The 24,229-nt window shown below is 53.0% G+C and overlaps 1 protein-coding gene across 2 annotated transcripts in view; it reads left to right on the forward strand.

Annotated features, from left to right (window-relative positions):
* The window catches only part of MGMT (O-6-methylguanine-DNA methyltransferase), a 188,999-nt gene that overhangs the window by 106,260 nt on the left and 58,510 nt on the right, over positions 1 to 24,229 (forward strand). For both annotated transcript variants that reach the window (XM_036335695.1, XM_036335694.1), the window contains exon 3: positions 23,151 to 23,311. In XM_036335695.1, the coding sequence (XP_036191588.1) occupies positions 23,151 to 23,311 (161 nt within the window). The remainder of the gene's footprint in view (positions 1 to 23,150; positions 23,312 to 24,229) is intronic.

Genomic DNA, 24,229 nt, shown 5'->3' on the forward strand with positions numbered 1-24,229 from the left:
TAAAACCAGAGACTTGGGGGTTGGGGGCGGGGGGAGGGGCCTATTGTTTAAGGAGCAAAGCATGGGGAAGAGATAATGACCTTTGCCAGTGGTTTGAGGGGATGAGCCATCCTGGAATCAGCCGAGACCAAGCGCTAACTCTTCTCTTCTTTATGGAAACGATTAGATGTCATTGGTCCCATCACAGGCACAATTGGCATCTGTACTTAGAAGTCGAATCTACTGAGCTCGAGAGAGCCAGGCTCACCCTTCAGGCACCGGGGTCCCAGGGCCCAGAGTCTAGGGCGGAAGATGGAAATACAGGCACGTGACTGGGCTGGGGTTGCTGTCGGTAGCGGTATTTGCCTGCCAGAAACACGGGCACGCAAGGGGAGGTATGCCAGTGCGACATAGCGAGCCTCACCCAGCAGACATGTTAAATGGCACGTGGTCTTCATTTTTAAGCAGGACAGATCGTTTTATAGGGGATTTTTGCTGATGCTATTGCACTAATTACAATATTTAAATGAGTTCATCTTCCCACGGTCTGCCTGTATTCTTTTTTTTTGTCCATCACATGAACCTTTTCCTCTTTGGCACCTGCAGACCTTTCTTACGGAGGTTGGCACTGCGGACCTTGAAGGGTCGTCCCAGTTGAGAATTCTTTTTTCATATTAATAATTATTAATTCGTGCAAAAAAACAAAGGCAAGGGCACTTGGCTCGTGGCCAGAGCTGACTCTCCTTCTCTGGTTGGGATGGCGGGGGCGCAGGGGGCTCTTCGACAGGAGCCCTGGGGGAGGGTCTGTCCCCGGGTGGGGCTTGCGTGGAGTATGAGCATGGCAGGGCTTTGGTTTCTTGCACAGATGCCTGATTTTGAACCTTCATGCAAAACAGCTGCCATTGCAACGCTGGAGTCTCTTTGGGAGCCATGCCCGTCTCCTCATTCATCTCAGCCGAGCTGGAGGGAGCAGGTGCAGGGAAAAGTTTGTGACCTGGAGTCACTTGTGGGCCAGAGGTACCTTCTACCCCGGTTCCCTGTGGAATGAAGGCTCTCCCTCTATTGTCCCGGAAGGGCCTGGTGCACACTGGGACAGCCGCCTAGAGGAAATGACAGAGCCTGGCCCCTCCCCCCAGAAGGAGGCCGGAATAGAGAAAGTCCTCCCTGGGGCACCGGGCTCTGTTTAGGGTGGAGAGCTGGGCTTGCCAGTTCAGGGTATGGGATGCTAGCGATGGACCCCTGCCCACGGTCCCCTGGGGCGACTGATCTAATCCCTCACCTCCCACAGGGATCCCGCTCATGAAACAAGTAACCCATCTTAGGGTACTTCCGGTGGTGGTCATCAAAGTTAGCCTTCTCAAGTAAACTAAGACAGACAGTTATCTGATTTCAGCATTTGTAGGGGTCACCTTGACGAGCACAAGAGACATCTGTCACCCTTTGTTCCCCGGGAATAGGCAGATGATTAAGTCTCAGGACATCTGTGTGTGCTGGCCACCCATCACACCTGCTGCCGCCACGTACAGTCAAAACCTCTGCCTAGCCTCCTGGCTTTCTCTAACAGCTCGATTGGCCAGGGGGCCCGCAGTCCTGTCCTGCACCCACTGGGGCAGGGCGCAGCAGGACTGATGGGAGATAGGATGGAATTCGGAGGCCCAGGAACACACACACACACACACACACACACACACACACACACACATACATATGCATGCACACACACATGCACACACGCACACCCTCCCCCTGCACAGCCTTTGTTGGTCCTTTGCTGGCTGGTTCTCTCTGCACAGCCTGCGTGGCTTTGTTCACAAAGTTTGCGGCGCCCCCCGAGGCCGCATGCAGGAGGGTCTGTGCAGCAGCCTGGAAGTACACTTCCCCGGGGAGCCTCTGTCCAGTGGCCGCTGGGCCCCTCGGATGCTGGGTGTCTGCTGCATTAATTAGTAATGTGCTGGCCCCAGGGGCCAATAAGTTAAAGAAAGAACTAGTGTGAGTGAGTTTTTTAAAGGTCATTTGACTCTAGAAAAAAACACTTTTTTTTAAAAAAAAAAAAAAAGCATTTTATAGAAATGTTCAATGGCAAAGTAAAATGTAAAGTATTAAATGGTTTTTACAATAGTGAACAAATTGCCCCTTTCATGCCATTTCCATTCTCATCCGCTACATTTAGCCGGATATATTTGTCTACCTAATTCGCTGCAAACTGAAGGATAGCGGGCCTGATGTGCAAACACGGGAGTTATGCGATAATAATTACAGCCAATGGGGAGAAAAGCCGTTGCGTACAGGATCCGCATAGGTCATTTGCATTAGGGAGAACCTGCCTCCCGGCCGGTCCTGCTGCGGCCCCAGGTGGTTTTCATTTAGAGCCGGGCTGATTGGAGACAGAACCCGCCACCCACAGGAGAAAGCGGTGCTGAGTGGCAGTTCCCAGCGGAGCCCTGCGTGCTCCTCAGAACGAAAGAAGCAGGTGGACTTTCTAATTTCCAAACTGCACTGACCCCAGAACGGATGGGGTTTCCATTAATAACAACATTTTAAAAATCCTTTCGGAGTCTTCTGCGGACCTTGAAACTTCACCGCCCATGGCAAGGTGACCTCCAGCAGTGACCTTCAGTGGTGACCAACGTCATATCCTAGTCCAGGTGTCGGGCACCCGTGAGAAATGCCCGAGAGGAAGGAATTGTGCGGAAGCTGCCGCCGGAATTTAGGGTTTGAGGGTAGTTTGTGGGAACAAGGAGGACCGACCGGGGACAGCGGGCAGGAGTTGGTGCAGCCGCCTTGGGCTGCTCCGCTGTTTCCCTCCGGTTGCCACGGGCTCTGTCCAGCAGCTGTGGTGTCGTGGCCAGGGTGTCAGGGCTGTGACTCGGGCGTCCCTGCTGGACTCCCAGGGGCCCAGGAGAGATGACTGAAGTCCCAGCAGAGTGGAGAGAAGTGTCCTTGACAGCCTGGTGCACGGCCTGCCTGCGTGCAGTCCCCTGGGGCTCGGCCCTCCCTGGCAGGAGAGGAGCCGAGAGTTTCTGAGCCCCTGAAGAAGACGAGACTGCAGGGAAGATGCTAGTGTGTGTGTGCGTGTGTGTGTGTGTGTGCCTCCATAGCAAGCTTCAGGTGAAGGGAAGGCTTGGAGCCCTCAGGTGCAGGCTGCTGGGGGGGCCGCCACAGGTGGGCGGGAGGGGGCTCTGTCCCTCGTGTTCCTGGGAGACCAGGGAAACTTTGCTGAGAAAGGGGGGAAGGCCTCGGCAGGGCCGCCGGGCAACTGGTCGCCGTCTTCTGGGGAGGTCCGTTTCTGCATCACAGCCCAGGAGCTTTGGGACGAGCGTCAGAGTCAGGTCTGAGCGGGTAAGGGACAGCCAAGGCATGGGGCACAGGCAGGGAGGACAGGAGGACCCCGCAGACACCCCCTGCCCCAGCGCCACCCTGACCGCTGAGGAGGCCGCAGGCTGAGCTGGCCAGGCTGGCCCAGAGCAAGGCCTGCGCGGCTGGGAGGCCGGGACCCCGGGCAGAGCGCCCGCTCGCCCCTGTCTGGGGGTTAACCGCGTTCTGTCCTCTGGGCCGCAGTGCTGGGCCCATTCCGTGCGCTGGTGCTCATTCCAATGTGGCTCGTCCGGGCGAGGTGACTGGCTTACACCAACACGGATGAGCTTGTAAAACACTGTGTAATCCCTTGAAAAGGAGGCAAGAATAAATGTAAATCACCTTCAGCGGCGGGCGCGGGAAGGGCTGCCCCTTCTCCTGGCTGCGGCTGTCATTCGTGAGCAAGAGGGAGTCAGTTTGGGTGGATTTGGGTTTCTGTTGGCGCTCGCACTCACTAAATCCTGCAGAAGCGCATTGTAAACGCGGGAGCACGTGCAGTTTCCAGGGAAGAGGTGCAGTGTCGATACGGAGGCATGGGTTTTGCGCTAGGAGGGGGAGAGGGGCCATAACCCGAGGCCCGCAGGCAGGCTGGGCACGGGCGCCGCCGTGCTCGCCTGCCACTGAGGTCACATCACGGGTCAGTCCTCCGAGACCAGCTCTGTCCCGGTCGCCTCACAGATGCAGCCCTTGGTCTCGGGGACCCAGATGACACGTCAAGGAGAGATCAAGGCCGTGCATGCCAGGTGCCCCTGCTGGCGTCTCCTTCGGACTCCAGTCGCTCCGCCAGCTTACACGGAATGTCACGGATTGCACACGGAGCAGGACCCTGGGCCACGGTGTTCTGTGTCCCAGCCTGTGCAGCGTCCCCATGATATGGACACAGCCCTGAGCACCGGTCCCTGGGACCAGCTCCCTGGAGCTGTTGGCCCTGCCTCCCCAGGGCCAGCAAGGACGCTGCCACATGGAGGTGGGACAGTGGTCAGCGTCACCTTTCTGGGAAGGGGCTTTCGAGAATGCTCAGACCCGTGGGCAACCCAGCCTCATGCTACATAGAAGCAGCATGAGCACAGGCTTCTGAGGAGCCCAGAACGTCTCATTCCGAGTCCTTTTCCCGATGACCTGACGCTGACCGAGTTCCCGCAGCCGGACGGACTCTGGGAACTAGGTGGGGGATTGGCCTCCAATGCCAGGTTCTAAGTGACTGAAAGGGTCCCACAGAGGACAAGCCCCACCTCATTTGGGGGCATGTTCCTGACCCTGAGAGTCGGCTGGGTCACCGTTCCCACCCACCTGGCGCATTCCACTGAAAATTCAGGAATTGCCCCTGTTTGGTCCATTTCTGGGCAAGTAATTTGTGTGAGTGTGAAACATGCCAGAAATAATCAGCCTTGTTTAGTTCATTTTAACAAATACTTGGTGAGGACCTACTGCGTGCCAGGGTACATAGCTCCACCAACAAAATGGATTAGAACTGCACTGTAGGTGCTTATAATTTTGGTTGGGGATGGAGATGGATAGATGTGTAAAATACACTGACTGTGTTATCGGGTGCTGAGGCGTGTCTGCAGAACCAGGAATGAGGGATGGACGAGTGCACAGGAAGTGGAGTCCTTCAGAGGATGGGGTGTTCTTAGATGGGGTGATCAGGGGCCCCACTAAGGAAAAGACCTGTGAGGTCCAGGGAGAGACAGACGTGCTGAGGAGAGGACAGCCAGCTGTCCCCAAGGAGGCAGGGGAGCCCACAGGCCCAGTGGGTCCTCGTGCCTTGGGAGCCTTCCCATGACACGGAGCCGTGTGACCTCCCTCCGTAGAGACCCTGAGGACGGGCTTTCCCAGCCTCTGAGAGACACGCCCCCACCTCCGTGCCGCGCAGCCGTGGCCAGCCTTCCCCTGGCTGGCACCTCCGCACTGTTGCCTTTGGCCCAGCGCCCTCCTGTCGAGTGTACTGCACGCGGTGCGCAGGTCGGTGGGCTCCCCTCCAGCCCCGAAGATCATTGCTCTCAGGGGGTCTCTTACCACCTCAGGTGAACTCCGGCTGCTATGGCACTGTTCGGTGGTAGCTTTTGTTTCTTTTTTTTTTTAAGACTATTTATGCATGTCCCCTTCCTCCTATGGTCGCCAGCTAAGGAGCCGAGTGCAGGCTGGGCTCCTGGCGCTCTGCAGACCGGTGATGTCACCGGAGACCTGGGGAGGGGGGCCACCACGGGAGCAGCATGGCCTTATGATTGATAGCAGCGAGCAGCTGTCCCTGGCTCCTCACAGCACGTGTTGAGAGCAGCACCCCAATGCTGGGTGACCATGACCGTGACCCCGGCCAGCGTTCTTAGAGGCGGGCTTGACTCTCACGCAGGAGGACCTTCACCCCGTGTTGAAAGCTCTTCCCTGGAAAGTCTGTGTCGTCCCCCTCAGTGAGGTTCTCTCACTCCCAGATCGCCACACCTGCTTTGGGAGTGCAGGCCCAGCCCGCCATTAGAAGCAGGACCTCGCCGGGTCCACGGGAGTTTCTCAGTGGCTTGACGTGTCCTGGAAGAAATTATCATTCCAGAAAGTCAGCTCAGTGCGGAGAGATGAAATTAATTCCACATTTCCCTGTCATCGGGCGCTCACGGATGGGCGTGCCGAGGCCCAGCCTGTGCACAGACGGCCTGAGGCCTGTGCACACCTCCCTCACACACGCGGTCCCCTCGCTGGACCCCAGTGCTGACCGTGTCCCCACGGGCCAGGAGCTGCAGCATCTGAGAACCCCATGTCCCAGTGGCGGCTCAGCGTGGGCACCACTTGCCACTCGTGCACGTGCCTGGGTCATGCGGTTGTGACAGCGGCCGTCCGCAGCTTCCTCCAGGTCAGGCTCTCGCTACCAAGGACCGGGTGCACCTGTCCAGGGCACTGACCTACAGCAGCCCCTGCCCTGTGTCAGCGGCGTTAGGGTCTTTTTTTTTTTTTAATACCGAGGCTATTTATTCATTGATTTTTAGAGAGAGTGGGAAGGGGAGAGACAGAGAGAGAGAAACATCGATGTGAGAGAGACACTTCGATTGGTTGCCTTCTGCATGCACCTTGACCAGGCCCGGGCCGGGGAGGAGCCTGCAACCGAGTCACATGCCCTTGACTGGAATCAAACCCGGGACCCCTCAGTCCCCAGGCTGACGCTCTATCCACTGAGCTAAACCGGCCAGGGCAAGGTCTTGATGGAGGTCTCCCGAGAGCTCAATCAAGTGAAGGATGACACTTGTTCACGAGAAGGGGACTGGGAGTCATAGCCTGCACATGAGCCCCGCGGCCGCCAGCATTGTTTATGCAACAGTGAATGGGGTGTGGGGTTTTGAAGAGCGTGTTTAGCCCTAAAATATTCCTTGAGTAGCTGCCAGGAAAGCTGTTTTCAAACAATATGAAACTGCAGAGAAAGTGTTCTCATGTTAACAGACTGAGAATCCAACCCATAACCCAGGTATGTGTCCTGACTGGGAATCGAACCAGCAACCTTCTCGTGTATGGGACTCACCCCCCAACCAACTGAGCAACCCAGCCAGGACAACATGGCATTTTTTAAATGGCTCTTTATTTTTCCAAAAAGTGACATTTCCTTGTTAACTGTTTGGGCCACGCATGGTGGTGTTGTTTTTAAATATTTATTAGCCAATTGTATTTTTTCTCCTTTGGTGTGGCGAAGCCTGCTCTTCCCCTTTCCCCGTTGTTTGTCTGTTTATTTTGAACTTTCGTAACTTTTCCTAAGGTATGGCCATTAGTCATTTGTCTAAGTTATAAATATTTTATCCCGGTCTCCGAAGGTGCTGTTGGCGGGCTGGCGCTTTAAATTTTTATGGGTCCACTCCGGCGTCCTTTTATTGGAGCCTCTGAGTCTTCAGTCCTGCCCTGCACCATCACGGCCGCCACAAGACTGCAGCAGCTGCCAGCTTTTCTCACGGCGCTTCCATGGCTCTGCTGTCAGGTTTTCATTCTGTCCATAAACGGCTTTGTCTGCTCTGACCGCCGCTCTTCCCACACCATCCCCGCACTGTTTGTCATCTGCCCCTCACTGAACCGTCCCCGTGCTGCTTCTGGGACCTCGCTGCGTGGCTCTGCACGTGGCTCTGCACGTGGCTCCTCCCGGCACCACGGCTCGTGTTCATTCCCAGGCCAGCTCCTCCTCGTGGTACACGTAGCTCAGCAGATGGCTTCATAGGGAGCAGAATACACCTTTTTTTTTTAAGTGTAATTTTAAAAATGTACTTCCGGTGGGGACGGGAGGAAGAAGAGAGTGCAGGTGAAGATATTCTGCGGCATTTCCTTCTAGGTCGGAGGCTGGCCGCGTTGTCTGCGAAGGGCTAGAGCAGCCGTGGGCAAACTACGGCCCGCGGGCCGGATCCGGCCCGTTTGAAATGAATAAAACTAAAAAAAAAAAAAAGACCGTACCCTTTTATGTAATGATGTGTACTTTGAATTTATATTAGTTCACACAAACACTCCATCCATGCTTTTGTTCCGGCCCTCCGGTCCAGTTTAAGAACCCATTGTGGCCCTCGAGTCAAAAAGTTTGCCCACCCCTGGGCTAGAGAACACGTGCTTCGGGCTTTGGGAGGCGCGTGGGGCCTGGGTCACAGCCGGCGGTGGTGAGCATGGTCAGCAGGCTGTGGTTGGACCCAGATTGTTGCTCTCTCGTGAAGAGCTTCAGTGGACCTGCAGCTGATTTTGTTGGATACCATTGTGTAGTGCAGTGGTTCTCAACCTTCTGGCCCTTTAAATACAGTTCCTCATGTTGTGACCCAACCATAAAATTATTACCGTTGCTACTTCATAACTGTCATGTTGCTACTGTTATGAATCATAATGTAAATATCTGATATGCAGGATGGTCTTAGGCAACCCCTGTGAAAGGGTCGTTTGACCGCCAAAGGGGTCACAACCCACAGATTGAGAACCTCTGGCGTAGTGAAAGGTGTAGACAGTGTCTAGTGAGTGTCTGTTCCTTCGCTGAGAAGTCCGCCTCACATGAGGGATCTGTCTGAGTTCCCTTGTCTACTTTACTTCCTCTAGGACCATCTTTTCACCAAACCTCACTATCTTAGTTATTATAGCTTTACTGGAGACCCGGTGCACAGGTTCGTGCACCAGTGGGGTCCCTCAGCCTGGCCTGCACCCTCTCACAATCCGGTAGCTCTTCTGTGGAGGCGGGAGAGGCTCGGGCTACCGCAGCTGTGCTCGTCAGCTATGAGCCCAGCATCTGGCGCCCGTTGGTCAGCTAGTGGCGCTCCTGCTGTGGGAGCACACTGACCACCAGGGGGCAGCTCCTGTGTTGAGCATCTGCCCCCTGATGGTCAGTGCACGTCATAGTGACCGGTCGTTCGGTCGTTCAGTTGCTTAGGCCTTTATATATATAGATAACACATCTTGGTATCTGGTAGAGAAAGTGCTTCTTGGCAGTTCTTGACCAAGACATTTCTATTAGCATCTCCATTTTGCAATCAGTTTTGTTACATTCCAGAGTATTTTTTTTATAAAACTACCTTTTTCTCTTTATTTATTTATTTTATTTTAGAGAGAGAGAGGACAGGGATGGCGGGGGGAGAGAGAAACATTGATTTTGGTTGTTGTTGTTCTACTTACTGATGCTTCATTGGTTGATTCCTGTATGTGACCTAACCGAGGATCGATCGAGCCTGCAAACTTGGTGTATCTGGATGATGCTCTAACCACCTGAGCTACCCAGCCAGGGCCCCACCTTTTCCTCTTTGAGTTGAGATTGGATTGACTCTGGATTGGCTCGAGGAGAATTGACATCTTTATAATTCTTAGTCATCAAATCTGTGAACACATTTCTTCACTTACTGAGGCTGTCTTAATTTTTCTCAACAATGATTTATGGTTTTCTGTACAGAGGTCTTGCATATCTGTTCAACATATATGTTGAAATATATATGACCCATTGTAAATGACATATTTTTCTATCAGCAATGCTTCCTTAAATGTCTGTTGGAATGTACTGCTGAAAGTGTCTTGGATTATAGTTTTCTTTATAAGAAAACTTTAAAATGATAGGACATTTCGGGTTTCCTGTGTTTCCTTAGGGCTTAGGCCATTGTTCTAAACTTACTTTGTTCGGTAATTGTGTTGGCTGGACCTCACCCGTATAACGTTCATCAAAGGTGATGAGAGCAGGCAGCGTTATCATCTCCGGATTTTAGGGAGAAAGCAGTCCCTCTCTTTTCTTCCCATCAGAGTGGTCCCTACTCCAGCCCACAGACATGAACCCCCTCCATCAGCAGTGGTTGGCCAAGTTCAGCGTTGGGGGTGTTCGTCATCAGTCTCTTTCTTGAGATGCGAACACAGAGAGGTGTCGTGGGGGCGATCGCTGGGACGGGGGGTGGGGTCGGCACTAAGAATATTTCCCAGCTCAGAGGATGGCCTTGACCAGGCAGAGCAAGCCTCGCCGGGCTTCCTGCCTCAGCCGTGCTCACGTGGAGGCGCCCTTCTGTGACGTGTCCCTTCAGCACACGCCCCACGCGGTGGATGTGGACGTGGCTGGGATCTGCAGGAAGTGGTTTGCCAGGGTTCGGACCACGCTGGGCTGTGCACTGTGTGTGCGTTGACTGCAGCTGGAATTCGAGTCTCTTTAAGAGAAGATAACCATTGATAGTGCTAATCACTTTTAAATTGATAAATTGATCCTTTTAAATAAAAGAAACCATTCAGAATGACTGTTGAGCAGCACGTGAGGAAATGAGACTTTCTCCCTCATGGGGAATTTCTTGGTAGACATGCAAACAGATGCACACACTGAATGAAGATTGCGGAGGTCAGGTGACCTCATGTCCTGTACTTCTAAGCATGGAGAGTGCATTCTATGGGGCACACGCTGGGCACCGGGAGGGTCCTTTTTCTTTGGGGGAAAATGGAAAACTCGTATTAACTGGAGCCTCTGAAGGCCTTATTTCAGGAGGTCAGTTCCCATGTGGCTCACAGCACTCCTGGTCACATAGCCAAGAACCTGGACACGTGTGTCCACATAAGACTGCACCCCAACATTCACCGCAGCTGATGTACAATGGCCCCAAACGGGGAACAACTCCCATGTTCCCAAAGGTGGACACGGTGGGTCCTCCCGCCCGCAGGGGACACTTACCAGGACAAAGCCAAGTGGACACGGCTCGTTGCGTCGCGTGTTCTCTGATTAGCCTCGTTACCTCGTGTTTTCACGGCTTAAAAAACGGGTCCCAACGAGCCAGAGAGAAGATGTTCGAGGGAGCGTTAGGCCCCGACACGCGACAGCTTCTCACGGCATGCGGACGGGAAACACGGAAGCCTTCTCCCTGATGTCGATCCCACTGGACACGTCGCCCCTTCTCAGTCCGGCGTGTCAGTGACAGTCCTGCACTTTAACGCGGGGCCGTGTGGATGCGGTGCCTGGGGGCGTGGCCGGTGACAGTGCCGGCGGGGCACGCTGACGTCGGACTTCCTGCCCTGGTGACTCGCCGTGAGCTCGGCCTGAGTGGTTCCTGCCCGTCAGGCTCTTTCCCTGGAAACCGCCCCCCCACCACCACCCCCGCATGCTAATAATCTGCTCGTGTAATTGCTGTGGAAAAGGAAAATCCTCAGGAGAATTTACATCTAATCATTTATTTATAAATCTGTAGATGGCAGTCTGCAGAAGACGCATCGGGGGTCAACTTTGTGCTCAAAACAGTTGCGTGGTGTTTACATTTCACAGTGGATTTTTGTAATGGTACCTCCAGCCCCCGCGATCACAAAAGAACCGCGGCTGGCTGAGCGGCTCCGCGCCGTCCCGGGGCCCAGGCACCTCATTACCGATGCCGCCGCGGCCGAGCCCGTCCCCTCTGCATTCGCTGAAATATGCATGTTTTTCCATCTCATTAATTCAGTCTACATACAATTAATTTCTGCCTATTAATAAACCCCTTGGTGTTAGTGACAGCTATCGGAGCCACTTCACCGGGTGGGGAAGGGACGCGTTCCTGCCGGTCCCCACCCCTCGGCTGCATTTGGATGGTTGCATTTGTGGGGTGGAAGGTGTTGGTGCCTCGATCACGCTTCGGGAGGGAATGGTAATCATCTGGCTTTAGACTGGCTGCGGGGGCAGTGAAGTAGTCATTGGCTCCTCTCGGACGTGGAGTAGACACAGGGGCGACCCCAGCGCACGGGGTCGCAGGCCAAGGGGCTTGGTGGGGCCTGGATGGGAGGTGGACCCGCTTTCGGTTCCTGCAGCTCTGCTCACCTCTGTGGACACCCTCCCAAAGACATCTGTGTGTCTTCCATCTCGTTTCTTCTCTAAAGCATCTGGTTAAAACTGAATGAAAACAGGCGATGGTGCATGTGGTACCAGCTCCCGCTGGCCCCGATCCAGGGGAAATACCGATCATCAGGACAGGCTCCCGGGCAGGGTGTCCCAGGGCGACCAGGAGGGCCCCCCTCCGTGTCGCTCTGTCCTGGCCCTCCTGTCAGGGCACAGGGCTTTGCCACAGGAAGCTGGCTCCGTTCAACAGCAGCAGCCGGGAGGGAATGCCCGTCTATTAGGGGTCTCCGCCTCTAACCTGGGCCCCACGGTGCCATCCAGGCGGACCTGGAGGATGAGTCTCCATGACTGAGACAGGAAGACGGTGGCGGCCTGGTCTTTGCTATGAAGTTTAGGGACATGTTTTCTCTGTGCCTGATAATGTGAGGTACCATGAGCGAGTGGCAGGTCAGGAAACGGAGGCATGAGTTTGGAGGGTGATGCTGGGGGCCGAGGGAGAGGGAGGAAGGGAGAGCTCGCGCTCTGGCATCCAGGCCGATGCGGGCACCTTCTGAGGAGGAGTCTGGGCAGAGCCGGGGGTCTCCCCGAGCACCTGCCCCGAGCACAAACGCATCAGTGCACCAGCAGCTGTCCGAGGGGCGGCCTCCCGTCCAGAGCGGATGGAGGAGATTGTGGGCTACTCAGGGCTGGCCTGCATTGGCGTCATCCTTCCCTCCCCAGAAGCTGGTCCAGGAGGTCACAGGTCGTGGCTGCTCAGCAGGCACTCACACCCTGGAGGGGATGGACACCACCCCACTGGGTACAGGAGGGAGCCTGCCCTGACCGCCCCTGAGCAGCCAAGGCGCCTCGAAGGCCCAGGAGCACCCGCTTTTCCTTGGACTCGGGAAGCCCTTGTCTGCTATTGCACAGGTTTTTGTTCTTTTAGGGAAAAAAAAAACCCACATTTCTTTGTTATCCTTGTTTCTTAAAATGTTCAACAGAGTCACCCATTCCTAATACATATATATATGTTTTATTTCACTCTTTTCCTATGAAATAGTTAATAAGAATGGGAGGCGGGGCTGCTTCCTGAGCCCCGGAGCCCCCCACCCCCCGGCCCCGCTGGCCCCGCTGATGCGGGACTTGCTGGCCTGGTCCTTGGGATAGGAGTTAATGTGTCCAATCCCCTACGTGGTCATCAGCAGGAAGATGTTGGATTTTAATAAACTAGCCGTGAGGTGGACGTGGGACCAAAGAGGGGACAGGAGCTCGAGAGTCGGGTGTTCGTGTTCAAGTCTGACTCTGGTTCACCCTGAGAGACGTGGACAGAAGGGAGTCGCAGGGTGGAGGGCGCATTGCGCCAGCCTCCGCCCTCTTCTCTCTCGTTTGGTCTGTGTTCTGAGTCGTTTTCCAGCCCTTTTGGGACATGGGCACCGGGCAGAGGGCCATTCCCATTGGGAGAAGGGTCCTGGCTGAGCGCGGGGTCAGGCCGGGAGTGGACAGGTCTGCTCCCCCTGCCAGGACCTCTCTCCCCGGAATAAGCGTGTTCCCAGCGCAGTCTTTCACGTCGGTGGCAATGGTTTCGGTGCCTGCACCTGTCCTGTGGTCTCTGAGTTCATGCCACAGACCTGGGACAAGAAGAAGGGGGCGGGGAGGTCAGAGGTGCACACAGACACAGCCCTGCCCTTGACCTTGCTCTTGCTCCTGAGGCGAGTCCCCGTCTCCAGGGATGCCTGAGTTCTCGGGGATTTTTACATTGTGTTTTCATTGCAATGAAGACATTTAAGAATAAACCCCTCACTGTTTACACAGGTAAAACGCTGCTTCTGCAATGCAGATTGACAACTGAAAGATTTTTATGCATATTACAGAAGACTTCCCCTTTTTGACTTGTTTCTCAGACTAGAATTTGCTTGAGCACCTGAGAATCCTTGTCTTTTTAAAGGATCCCAGAATTACTCAGGCCCGAGACGCAGGGGGAAGCCTGAGAGAAGTCGAGTCGGAATGGAGCTCGCTCGCGGGCCCTGGGGCCTCTGCGGGCGCACGGTCACCAGTGGTGAGGGCTGTGTGGGCTCCGGGAAGGCCCAGGCTGGGAGGGGCTAGAGCAGGGGTGGGAACCTTTTCTCTGCCAAGGGCCATGTGGATATTTATAACATTCACGGGCTATGCAAAATCATCAACTTAAAAACTAGCCTGCTCTCTTTGGTCCAACATTTAATTAACTCCCCCTAATGCCTTGGCAGGGCCAGACCAAATGATTTCCCGGGCCTTATGTGGCCCGCGGGCCGGCCGTTCCCCACCCCTGGCTAGAGGTCTGGGACCAGAGAGGAGAGCCCCCAGGGCATCGACGGCTGCGGTTGGGCAGAGTGAGGCGGCCCAGAGGCCTGCCCCCGGGGACTGGGGACCCTGCGTGGCCACAGGGAGAGGACGGGCAGCAGGGCACCGCCAAGCTCCCAGCACACCCGTTGTCAGTGGGGTCTCTGTCTTCCTCTCCCTCTGCCCCTCTCAAGCTTGGGGTGCAGGGATTCAGGGGTCAAGCCAGGCCTCGGTTCTGAGAAGTGCTGTCCCTGTCGTGGCTGCCAGAGGCACCTGTAACAAACGCTGCCCTGTCTTTGCCGAGAGCCCTGTGACATCCCCTCTCCGTCCCCCGGGAGGGCCGGGAACCCGTCCAGGCAGGGAGCTCATGGTCCAGCGAGTGTGGCAGCCTCCCAGAGGGCGGCATTGATTTTCTAAGTGGCAGAGAAATGCATCTAAAATCAGACTTCCCACCTGCTTCCCGGAGAAATCGGCGCTTCCTGAAGGGGATTGTAACCGGCTGGCCTTGCTGCTGGCGTGTTTCCTACCCCATCCTTCCTCCTCCTCTCCACCTGCCTCTGCTCGGTCTTCTTAGATGCACCCCCTCCCCGCCCCAGCCCCGTTCAAGTAACTGTGTTCTTTGCTGGTGGACTTGGGATTGAAGGCCTCGGGGCTTTGCTGCTTGGAGTGCCCAGGACGGAAGGCTGCGTGCGGGGAGAGCAGCCAGCTCACGGGAGGCGGGGCAGGCGGGCGGGGCATCCTCCTGGCCTCGGGTGATGTCGTCCTCCGGATGGAAAAGTGGGGCGCGGGCTGGCAGTGACAGCCCTTGTTGAATTGTACAAATGTGTTCTGCTGCTTGTAATCCACTCCTTGCAAATATGAGTGCTCTGGAAAAAAGATTTATTTTAATAACGTCTCAGCGTTGTTCTGTAGTCAACGTTGTTTTATGACTCCACATCCTCGCCAGAAAGCACATTTTAAGAGTTTCAATTCAAAATTAAATATGACCTCAGTGTTTTAAAATACAGTTACATTAACTGTCCATTTAATAGTTGCTTAAGATTTTTTTGGCCACTAACGTACAGTCAGTGTACTTGTCTGATATTAAATGCAGTGTTTGCAGCTACGCTCACCGGCTAACGCGTTCCAGCTGGACCGTGAGTGGGCTCGCTGCGGGGCCGAGCCTCCCAAAGTCGCTCCCGACGAAGCCGCCGTGTTGTCTTCCACCAGTGATGGCGAACCTATGACACGCGTGTCAGAGGTGACACGCAAGCTCGGTTTTTTGGTTGATTTTTCTTTGTTAAATGGCATTTAAATATATAAAATAAATATCAAAAATATAAGTCTTTGTTTTACTATGGTTGCAAATATCAAAAAACGTCTATACGTGACACGGCACCAGCGTTAAATTAGGGTTTTTCAGAGTGCTGACACGCCGAGCTCAAAAGGTTCGCCGTCCCTGTCTGACACCATACGCCACGCTTTTCCTTAAAAACTCCATCGTGTTTGATAACAGGGAGTATCTATTATTTATTTAGAACTGTACAAACCAATTTACAAGACAGGTAATTTAGTGGCAGGATTATTTATTAATGAGCCCAGTACACAAGTTAATGGGGTCAGTCCTCATGTATTACATGCCTTTAAAAGAAAAGAGGCAGTGTCTTCAGAAAATCGTTATTATTTTAACATTGGAATGAGGATATATTCCCTTGCTAAGATGAAAAGTAATTTTTTTCTGGATTGCATCTGAGCGAAGCCATCTCGAAGCTGTGCAGAGAGCTACGTCGTAAAGTACAGTAGGGGGCGGGGATGTTTTCACCCTGTCTGTCCCAAAATGTCATTTCTCACTGTGTGGGCTCAAAGGTGAAACGTTCCGGAAGAAGATGGCAGGTGAAAAGCTGCTCGGCACGGGAGACGACGTGACTGTGGACGGGCTGGAGAGAGGCGGGCGTCCTGGCTCAGGTGGGCCCAGGCCCCCTGCCCCGAGCTTGGCATCTGGCCTGTTCTGCCCCTTCGCTCAGCACACAGCCCAGAACCTCACTGGGCATGGAGGGGGCTTACTTCTCGTGGTCTCCAGTGTCCCTGAGATGCAGCGCCTGCAGGAGGGTCTGCTGGTCCCCTCCACGTGTCCCAGGTGGCGGTTGAGGAGTGCTCCCCACCGAGAGCTCCCCCCTCCTCTCCGAAGCACCCAATGGGCACCCCTTGGAAGACAGGGGAACCTGAAGGGGGAAGGAGGAGGGCGCCCGGGGAGGCCCCGGGCGAATGTGTGTGTGGCCTCTGGATTCCATAGACTTCCCCCCAGTCTGAGCAGGCAGGTCAGGCTCAAGCATTTGCTGTTTGTTTGGGGTTTCTTCCGTTTCCTCTCACGCCCAGTGGACGGCCTTGTACCAGGAGTCGGACTAGGACAGCAGGAAGGAAAGCCACTAAGCCCTGTGTCTTCACATCGGGAGCCCTTCCAGGCTCTGACCGAGGGCCCATCCAAGGCCCAGGCCTGGGTGACGCCCCTCCCCCAGACCTCAGGAACTCCGTTAAGAGGCACGGGCTGCAGAAGCTGGAGAGGCTGAGAAAGGTTGCTTTCCCTGTTTAGAAAATCTTTGCGGGTTTTCTTCCCCCAGGGAGCGGTTTTCAGCAAATTATTCATTGGGAAAATGAAATCTGAAATACAGGTGTTTTCACTGCGCACGCTGTGGGCCTCATTTCCACCAGTGCCTCTCGTCTACTCATTCGCTCTGCAGGCACCGGGCACCCTGCCTGCCACACGGGACCCCAGGGCTGGCTTTGGGGCTCGGGGACATTGCGTGGCTCTCCGTTCAGTTCCCAGAGCAGCCCTCGTGGGGAGCCCATCCATCGGACTTCCTGATGGAGCCCAGGCCCACAGCGGCCTGAGCACGGGGCCCGCCCTGCCGGTTGACCAAGACACCTAGACCGAGCTCTGTCCTTCAGCATGCCGGGCCTGCTTCCAGAGGGTTGAGGATGGGGAAGAGGGTGAGCCCTGGGACATTCTGAGACCTAGCCCTCCCACTTGTGTAAAGAAACGCTGGGCTGTGTGGACTGGTTATGGAGGCATTTAAATAGAAGCATGGCCTCCCATGAAGGGTGTGGAGCAGGGATGCCCAGTGGACCACGCTCTGCGAGCCTAAAAACCCTATAGTGTGGGCACCTCATCTCTCTTTCTGGAAGCATCTAGAACAGTGATGGCGAACCTTTTGAGCTCGGTGTGTCAGCATTTTGAAAAACCCTAACTGAACTCTGGTGCCGTGTCACATATAGAAATTTTTTGATATTTGCAACCATAGTAAACCAAAGACTTATATTTTTGATATTTATTTTATATATTTAAATGCCATTTAACAAAGAAAAATCAACCAAAAAAATGAGTTCGCGTGTCATAGGTTCTCTATCACTGGTCTAGAATGTAACAGAGCTCAATTTCCATTGTCTTTGTAGAATAAGGCAGTGGTCCTAGATCAGGGGTGGGCAAACGTTTTGACTCGAGGGCCACAATGGGTTCTTAAACTGGACCGGAGGGCCAGAACAAAAGCATGGATGGAGTGTTTGTGTGAACTAATATAAATTCAAAGTAAACATCATTACATAAAAGGGTACAGTCCTTTTTTTTTTTTTAGTTTTATTCATTTCAAACGGGCCGGATCCGGCCCACGGGCCATAGTTTGCCCACGCTGTCCTAGATTGTAGTCTTGAGTATTAGGGGAAAGTTTACAGAAGCCACCAAAACATAGAAGAGAATAAATCCAAATGCTATACTGCATATATGCTATCAGAAATAGAGCATGTGCCCTGGCAGATGGCTCAGTTGATTGTAGGATCATCCCATAAACCACAAAGGTTGTGGGTTCGATCCAAGGTTGTAGCACTTAAGGAGAGGCAACAGATCTATGTTTGTCTTTCACATAGACCTCTCCCTCCTTGCCTCTCTCACTCCTTCCCTCCCTCCCTCTCTCTAAATACCAAAAGAGCCCATGCCGTGTGGCTCAGTGATTGAGCATCAACCTGTGAACCAGGAGGTCATGGTTCAATTCCCAGTCAGGGCACATGCCCAGGTTGCAGACTCCATCCCCAGTAGGGGGTGTGCAGGAAGCACCCGATTAATGATTCTCATCATTGATGTTTCTATCTCTCAGTCCCTCTCTCTTCCTCTCTGAAATCAATAAAAATATTTTTAAAAAATCAATAGAAACATATCCTCAGGTGAGGATTAAGAAAAGAAAGCATAGGTCATGTGGCCATATGGACTTTTCATGAGAAGGGCTGACCCTTTGTTTCCATTTAAGAAAAAGATGAGCCAGAGTCTTCTGTTCCATGGGGATGGTCTGGAGAGTAAGGCCTTGGAATCAGACAGACTTCTGTGCAGATCCTGGGCCTCCCTGTGTGTTGGTGAAATTATTATTCTACAGAACCTCTGGACCTCTTCTAGGACTTAGAGATAATAATCCCTCCCTCAAGAGTTACTGGGAGGGATGAATATAGAACATATTTTCAGTGATAAGCCTGACACGTGCTGGGCACTCCATAAGTGGCAGCTATGAAATTTTATACAAGGTTCCCCTCGAGTTCCCATGTAGGTGACCCTCAGTGTTATTCATTGGACCCCACCTTCCAAAGTGCCATGAAGGGTGACAGTGAGACTTTCTCTCAGCGGGGACTTGGTGGTGAGTTGCCTTGACTGTGGCTGATGTTGGCTGTGTTATTGAGAGTCAGGAGAGTAAATTGGGTGGTAGGAAACCAACTTTTACCCACCTTGGCTACATGCCCTGAGATTTTCCCGTCTGGTACTACTTACTTTTCCTCTTACCACTTGTTAACTGTAGAAAGACATGCCCTGAGATTTTCCCGTCTGGTACTACTTACTTTTCCTCTTACCACTTGTTAATTGTAGAAAGCAAAGACCCTCTCTCTGACGTTTCAGTCCTTCTAGGTCCCTAAAATTATATGTCCCAGAGCAGGCCCTTGTTTGAAACCCACGCCGTCTTCTCCTTAGGTTTTCTTGCGAAATTTGACTGGCACAGGGACATTGGTAGCACAATGACCTACTGCACGATCATCCTGCCTTTGGGGCACAGACATTGATTTTCCTGATCTTGGCATGTGAAGGAAAGGGTCTGTCCCTCTCTGTCCCCCCACTCCCATCCCAAGCCTGCAGTAGCACACACCCCCAGCAGCAGAGCAAGGCCACCCAGGGGCTCCGAGGGCATTAGAAGGGGCAGCTGCAGACTGTGGAGGAGGATGCTCAGAGCAGGTGGCTGCCTCTTTGGGCCATGTGCATTGTAGAGTCAGCCTGAAAGACAATTGCGGTTGACCAGATGCCCCATTTGAAATCTCCATCCACTAAGAGAGATCTGTGATTCTTATTTTGCACTAATGCAGTGGTTCTCAACCTTCCTAATGCCGGGACCCTTTAATACAGTTCCTCATGTTGTGGTGATCCCCAATTTCATTGTTACAAATTGAACATAATTAAAGCATAGTGATTAATCACAAAAACAATATGTAATTATATATGTGTTTTCCGATGGTCTTAGGCGACCCCTGTGAAAGGGTCATTCGACCCCCAAAGGGGTCGCAACCCACAGGTTGAGAACCACTGCACTAGTGTGTCCCTTCTTTCCTGGGAGTGGGGAAGAGAATTATTGAATCATACCAAGTTACCTAACCCCAGAGATCCTGGGGGTCGGGGGGGGGGGGGCGCAGGAGGGGCAAAGTACCCTTGTGGGAATACACAGAATTTAATGAGAGTGATGGAATGATTCCTTAAAAGTTTTATTTCTACGGCTATTTTTCAAGAAGTGAACTAATTATTGACAGAATTGTAATAAATCGACTTCAGCAGCAATTCGATTAGGACTTTTTATTCCTGTTTTATGTTTGCTCTTTCTTTAAGCGACTCATTCCTAACGTCTGAGCATGTTCTTTCTGAGAAGCTGAATTACGCCAGGAAAGAGGAATGTGCCTCACGCGTGTGGGAGACGCTGAAACGCTGCTTTGTTCGCTGCTTCAGTGGAGAAGAGCAGCGGCGGCGTGGACAGGAGGCTATTTGAACTCTTTATTTGCCACATTTACAATATTAATAACTGCATTTCTACAAGTTGTCACATCGAGTAAAAGATCTTCATTCCGGGCTGTCTTTGGGGGCCGAGCTGAGGCTGGATGCATGCATTTAATAAATTGTAGTCTCAAGTAGTCATTTTTGTAAATAATTAGTTTCAGTGAAAGAATAAGTTAGCATATTGTATGCATCTAATGTTGCAAACGTACATACAGCAAACTTTGCTATTAATCAACAGTCAGGCCCCGCAAGTGGGGTCTCATACATAATGAATTGTGCTTAAGCCTCATGGGTTTCTTGATAGAAAAATAAAAGAAAACACAAGTGTGGTAAGCTTTTGAATAAAATTTAACTAGATTGCCCTGCATCCTGTAATTGTTTTGCAATCATTAGGGACTTGATAATTCATCTATAGTTTTGGGGTGTTTTTATCTTCATCTGTCAAATAGTGGGGATTTTTAATGATATGCTAAAGTGTTGCTAAAATACAGTTTTTCTTTTCATAATTTGAACACTTAAGGGAGAAAGTAAGTAGGCTTTTTTAAGGCATTCTAGTCTGCCAAGTGTACTATTTAAATTGTCTTTTAAAAATGTTTTATTATTGCTGATGTATTTTTAAGAATCAATTATTTTTAAAAAGAAAAAATATACAGTTGTTATGACATGTACTTCTGTGGGGGAGGAGTTGGAAATTGACATAAAAATGTCTCTGTGTTTTTGATGGGTGTTTTAAAATACTACAGTAAATTCCTCTGTGGGCTTGTTGAGGTTCTGACATTAATTTCAGGCCCAAATAGGAAGGTCTTAGGATGTCCATTAAAAACTGGCTTACAATTTAAGCAACCTACCTACGGCCACCCAGAAAGGGAGTCGTGGGGCCCAGTTCAAGTTAAAACCGCCTCTTGCTCCTCCTGTCCTCGACGTTAGCACCTGAACCATTGGTGGCCGTAGTGTTTGCATGTCCCTGGTGGGGGAGCTGCCTGGCTCCCCGGGGAGACTTGGGCGTGGGGTTTAAGCGAGCATGGGGCTCAGGGCCCCCCATGGCCGGGATTTCAGGGCTGAGGGGTCGTGGAGCCGAAGGGCCTCCTTTGTGATCTGAGTGGCCGTCAGCAACGCCCAGAGACCGTCACACCACAGCTCTCTCAGGGACGAGCCGGGCGAGGTTGGAGGAGAGGGCAGGGCAGAGAATAAATTTCATTTTATTGTAGAAATGGAAATTTGTGTCATGGCTTTAAAAATCTGGTTTTATGTGTGTGTTTAATGTCATTCGTTTTAAATGTAGCATCATAAATCCTGGCTCCAGAATCAAAGCTGCTTAATTACATTTCACCCATGAATAGTAATCTAACGCCAATAGAGAAAGAGTTAAAAAGGAGAGCCACAGAGTAAGGCAGAGGTTGAGGTCTTTAGCACAAGCATAAAAAATCAATTTCAGATGAATTTCACTACTATAAAAATTCTTCAAATGTCCTCTGAGGATGGGAAATGCTAGGAAACCCAGCTCCCATTTCAATTCCCTGAGCAGCGGCGGGCGCGGCCACCGGCGTGGGCATTGCCGTGGGGTGCCCGAGGCACCCTGTGTCACAGGGGTACCTGAGTCAGGAGACGTGAGTCTGGAAGCAAAGAAGGAGGCCGGTGGGTATGGAACCCCACCTCTCGGATGAAGACGCCCATCTCCCGTAGTGTTCACCCCTCACTGAGGAACCCCGATTCTGTGCCTGACGGACAGCAGGCCCCACAGCCCTGAAGACCAGCAATGGTGATCCTTGACCAGCACCCAGCCCCATCTGGGTTCTGCAGGAGGGGCCAGACCCAGGTGGTCATGGGAGGTTTTGAGGGGATCCCTGACCCTCGCTGGCCTCCTCAGGAGGGAGTCCCCCAGATGGGTTGAAGGCGGGGACTTGGTGCATTGGCTCTCTTCACCTCCCTGTGCTGGGCCGCATGGCCAGGCGCTGGCCTCTCCCAGGGGCCGTGAGAGCAGGTTGAAGACAGACAGCCTGCAGAGTGCAGCTCCCCTACCTGCCTCCGGGCGGGGCGCCAGGCAGGGAGGCGGCAGGGCTCCAGGAAGAGCCTCCGTACCTGTGTTTTGGCAGCTTTCCTGCCGTCCCAAGAAGGCTGAGCAGCTGTAGCGTCTGGAAGGGAAATGAGAGCAACTGCCCGCCAGGCCTGGAGCACCCAGGACATGTGCCCTATGTCCGGGGCCTGGTGGTGGGCAAGAAAGTCGCCTGCGGGACTGGGACTCGTCTTCTTGCTCCAGCGGAGCACATACCCAGAAACCAGCCCCTGCCGAGAGGTCGGCTCCGTGAGGGGCGGCTGCAGGTCCCGCAGACAGAATCAGCACCCGCTGGACCGAACAGGCCCACTGAAGGGAGCCTAAGTACATTGCTTTCAGCTTAAGGAGATAAAAGGGAGACTAGCAACCGCAATGAGCAACAAGAGTTGGAAAAGGAACAGATGGAAACCCCACGCATGGAAGTCATGGTCCTGTAACTGAAATCACAAACCCGGAAGGACCCACACACAGACACCGTCAAGCATGAGACTCCGCAGACGGAGAGCGGACTGGGAGGAAATGCCCCTGAAAGAGCACAGGCGATTGGAAACGCGTGGACGTGCTGTTCTGTTGGGGGTGGGCAGGTGAGAGGGTGAGGAGCAGTGTAATTACTTCCCTAGCATTTCTGGAAAAAGCTTTTGGTAGCGAACACTGGTGACTTGACGGACAGGTGACCATAGAGGCAAACGTACACCCGTTCGTCCTGCAGAAGGACAGGCACACCGGCCCTCGAGTTGCTTCCGTGCTGTCGTCATCGCTCTGTCACAGCTTGCTTCTGGCTCGGCACAAGCGTTCAGAGCCCCAAACAGAAGTGCCGTGTCCTGGGACCCCCCTTCCTAGGAATCACCCCTAGGAGGGGGCGGACACCACGGGACACGGGCATCGTCATCCGAGAGGTGGGGTTCCAGACCCACCGGCCTCATTCTTTGCTGTTTTCAAAGATGTCATGTTTCTTAAAACAGAAGGTGGACTCGTGGGTGAGAAAACTCCCCGGGTCTCAGCCTGGCCCTCCTCCAGCGCCTCTGCTGTCCTCACGCCAGTTGCACAGCTAGTGGAGACGTGGGTGCTCGTCGCTAGCCTTGACCCCCTTCGGGGCGGTAGTGTTTTCTCTTTGCTCTTCAGATGTGTGGAGCAGGGCCTCGAGCTTTATTAATCTCCTGTTATCACTTTTGCAGCCCCACCGAGGCCCCCGCCCCTCCTGAGCCGCTCGGCAGCCCAGAGGAGACGGTGAGGCCCCTGATGGAGTGCGCGGCCTGGCTGGACGCCTACTTCCAGGAGCCCACGGCCCTCCAGGAGCTCCCCGTGCCTGCGCTCCACCACCCCGTCTTCCTGCAAGGTCAGTACCTCGGCCGCCGCGGCGCTTCCTTCAGGGAGCGGCCTCGTGAGCTGTCACTTACGTCACAGCGTGTTTTATGGACTGGACCAACTCCATACTCCTCCATCCTCTGCCCGGGCAGCATGTGGCCATGCTGTTAGGACAGAGGGCGCGAGCCCCACCGCTTCCCAGTGGCTCTGTTAGTTTTGGCACGTGGTCCCGTCGTTCTTGGCAAAGGCAGGGAAAATGCTGCATGCATACTGACTCTGGACTCTCGCGGGCGGAAAGGTTTAAGCAGGAACACATCTGAGCGGCAGTAAACTTCTCAATGAGCTCATTGTGAACTTGAACTATCTACTGGCCAACAGCACAGAAAACGAGGCCGTGGACAGGCAGCCACTGCCATCGACCCAGTGGCTGACACGTACAGCAGCCTGGGTAGAAGCAGTCTTCTTGGATGAGTTTTCACCTTCACTTCTCGAACTTGCCATAGTTAGAAGTTATACTTTTAAGGGATGAGCCGAGAACGCGTTGCCTCAGTGGAGTGTGCCAGAGGCACAAACAGTCTGATAATCCCAAAACGTTTTCCCAGGCGTTCCTTTGTAAGCTCTTGTTTGGATTCTTACTTACGGCAGGAAGTCATTCTAGACACATACCACACACAGGTTTATTTTGCATAGAGACTTTTCAAGTTTTGTTATAAGTGAGCATTTATACAGGTATATCCGTGTGAAGGCATACAGCCGTGTGCTTAAAGAATCACCCTGAGACTTTAGGTAGGGTAAATTTAAAGCAGTCTTGAACTTGAAAATGGAATGCACCAAATAAGTTTAATGGCATTCTAATTCCTACTATGATTTTCAGCGAAAACGAACTTGAAAATGGAGCAGTGTTTACAGGGGGGCGGGTAGAGAAACCCCTGAAAGGCTGAGCTAACAC

The sequence above is a fragment of the Myotis myotis genome, unplaced genomic scaffold (genome assembly GCF_014108235.1).
Source record: "Myotis myotis isolate mMyoMyo1 unplaced genomic scaffold, mMyoMyo1.p scaffold_m19_p_15, whole genome shotgun sequence".
Classification (NCBI taxonomy): Eukaryota; Metazoa; Chordata; class Mammalia; order Chiroptera; family Vespertilionidae; genus Myotis; species Myotis myotis.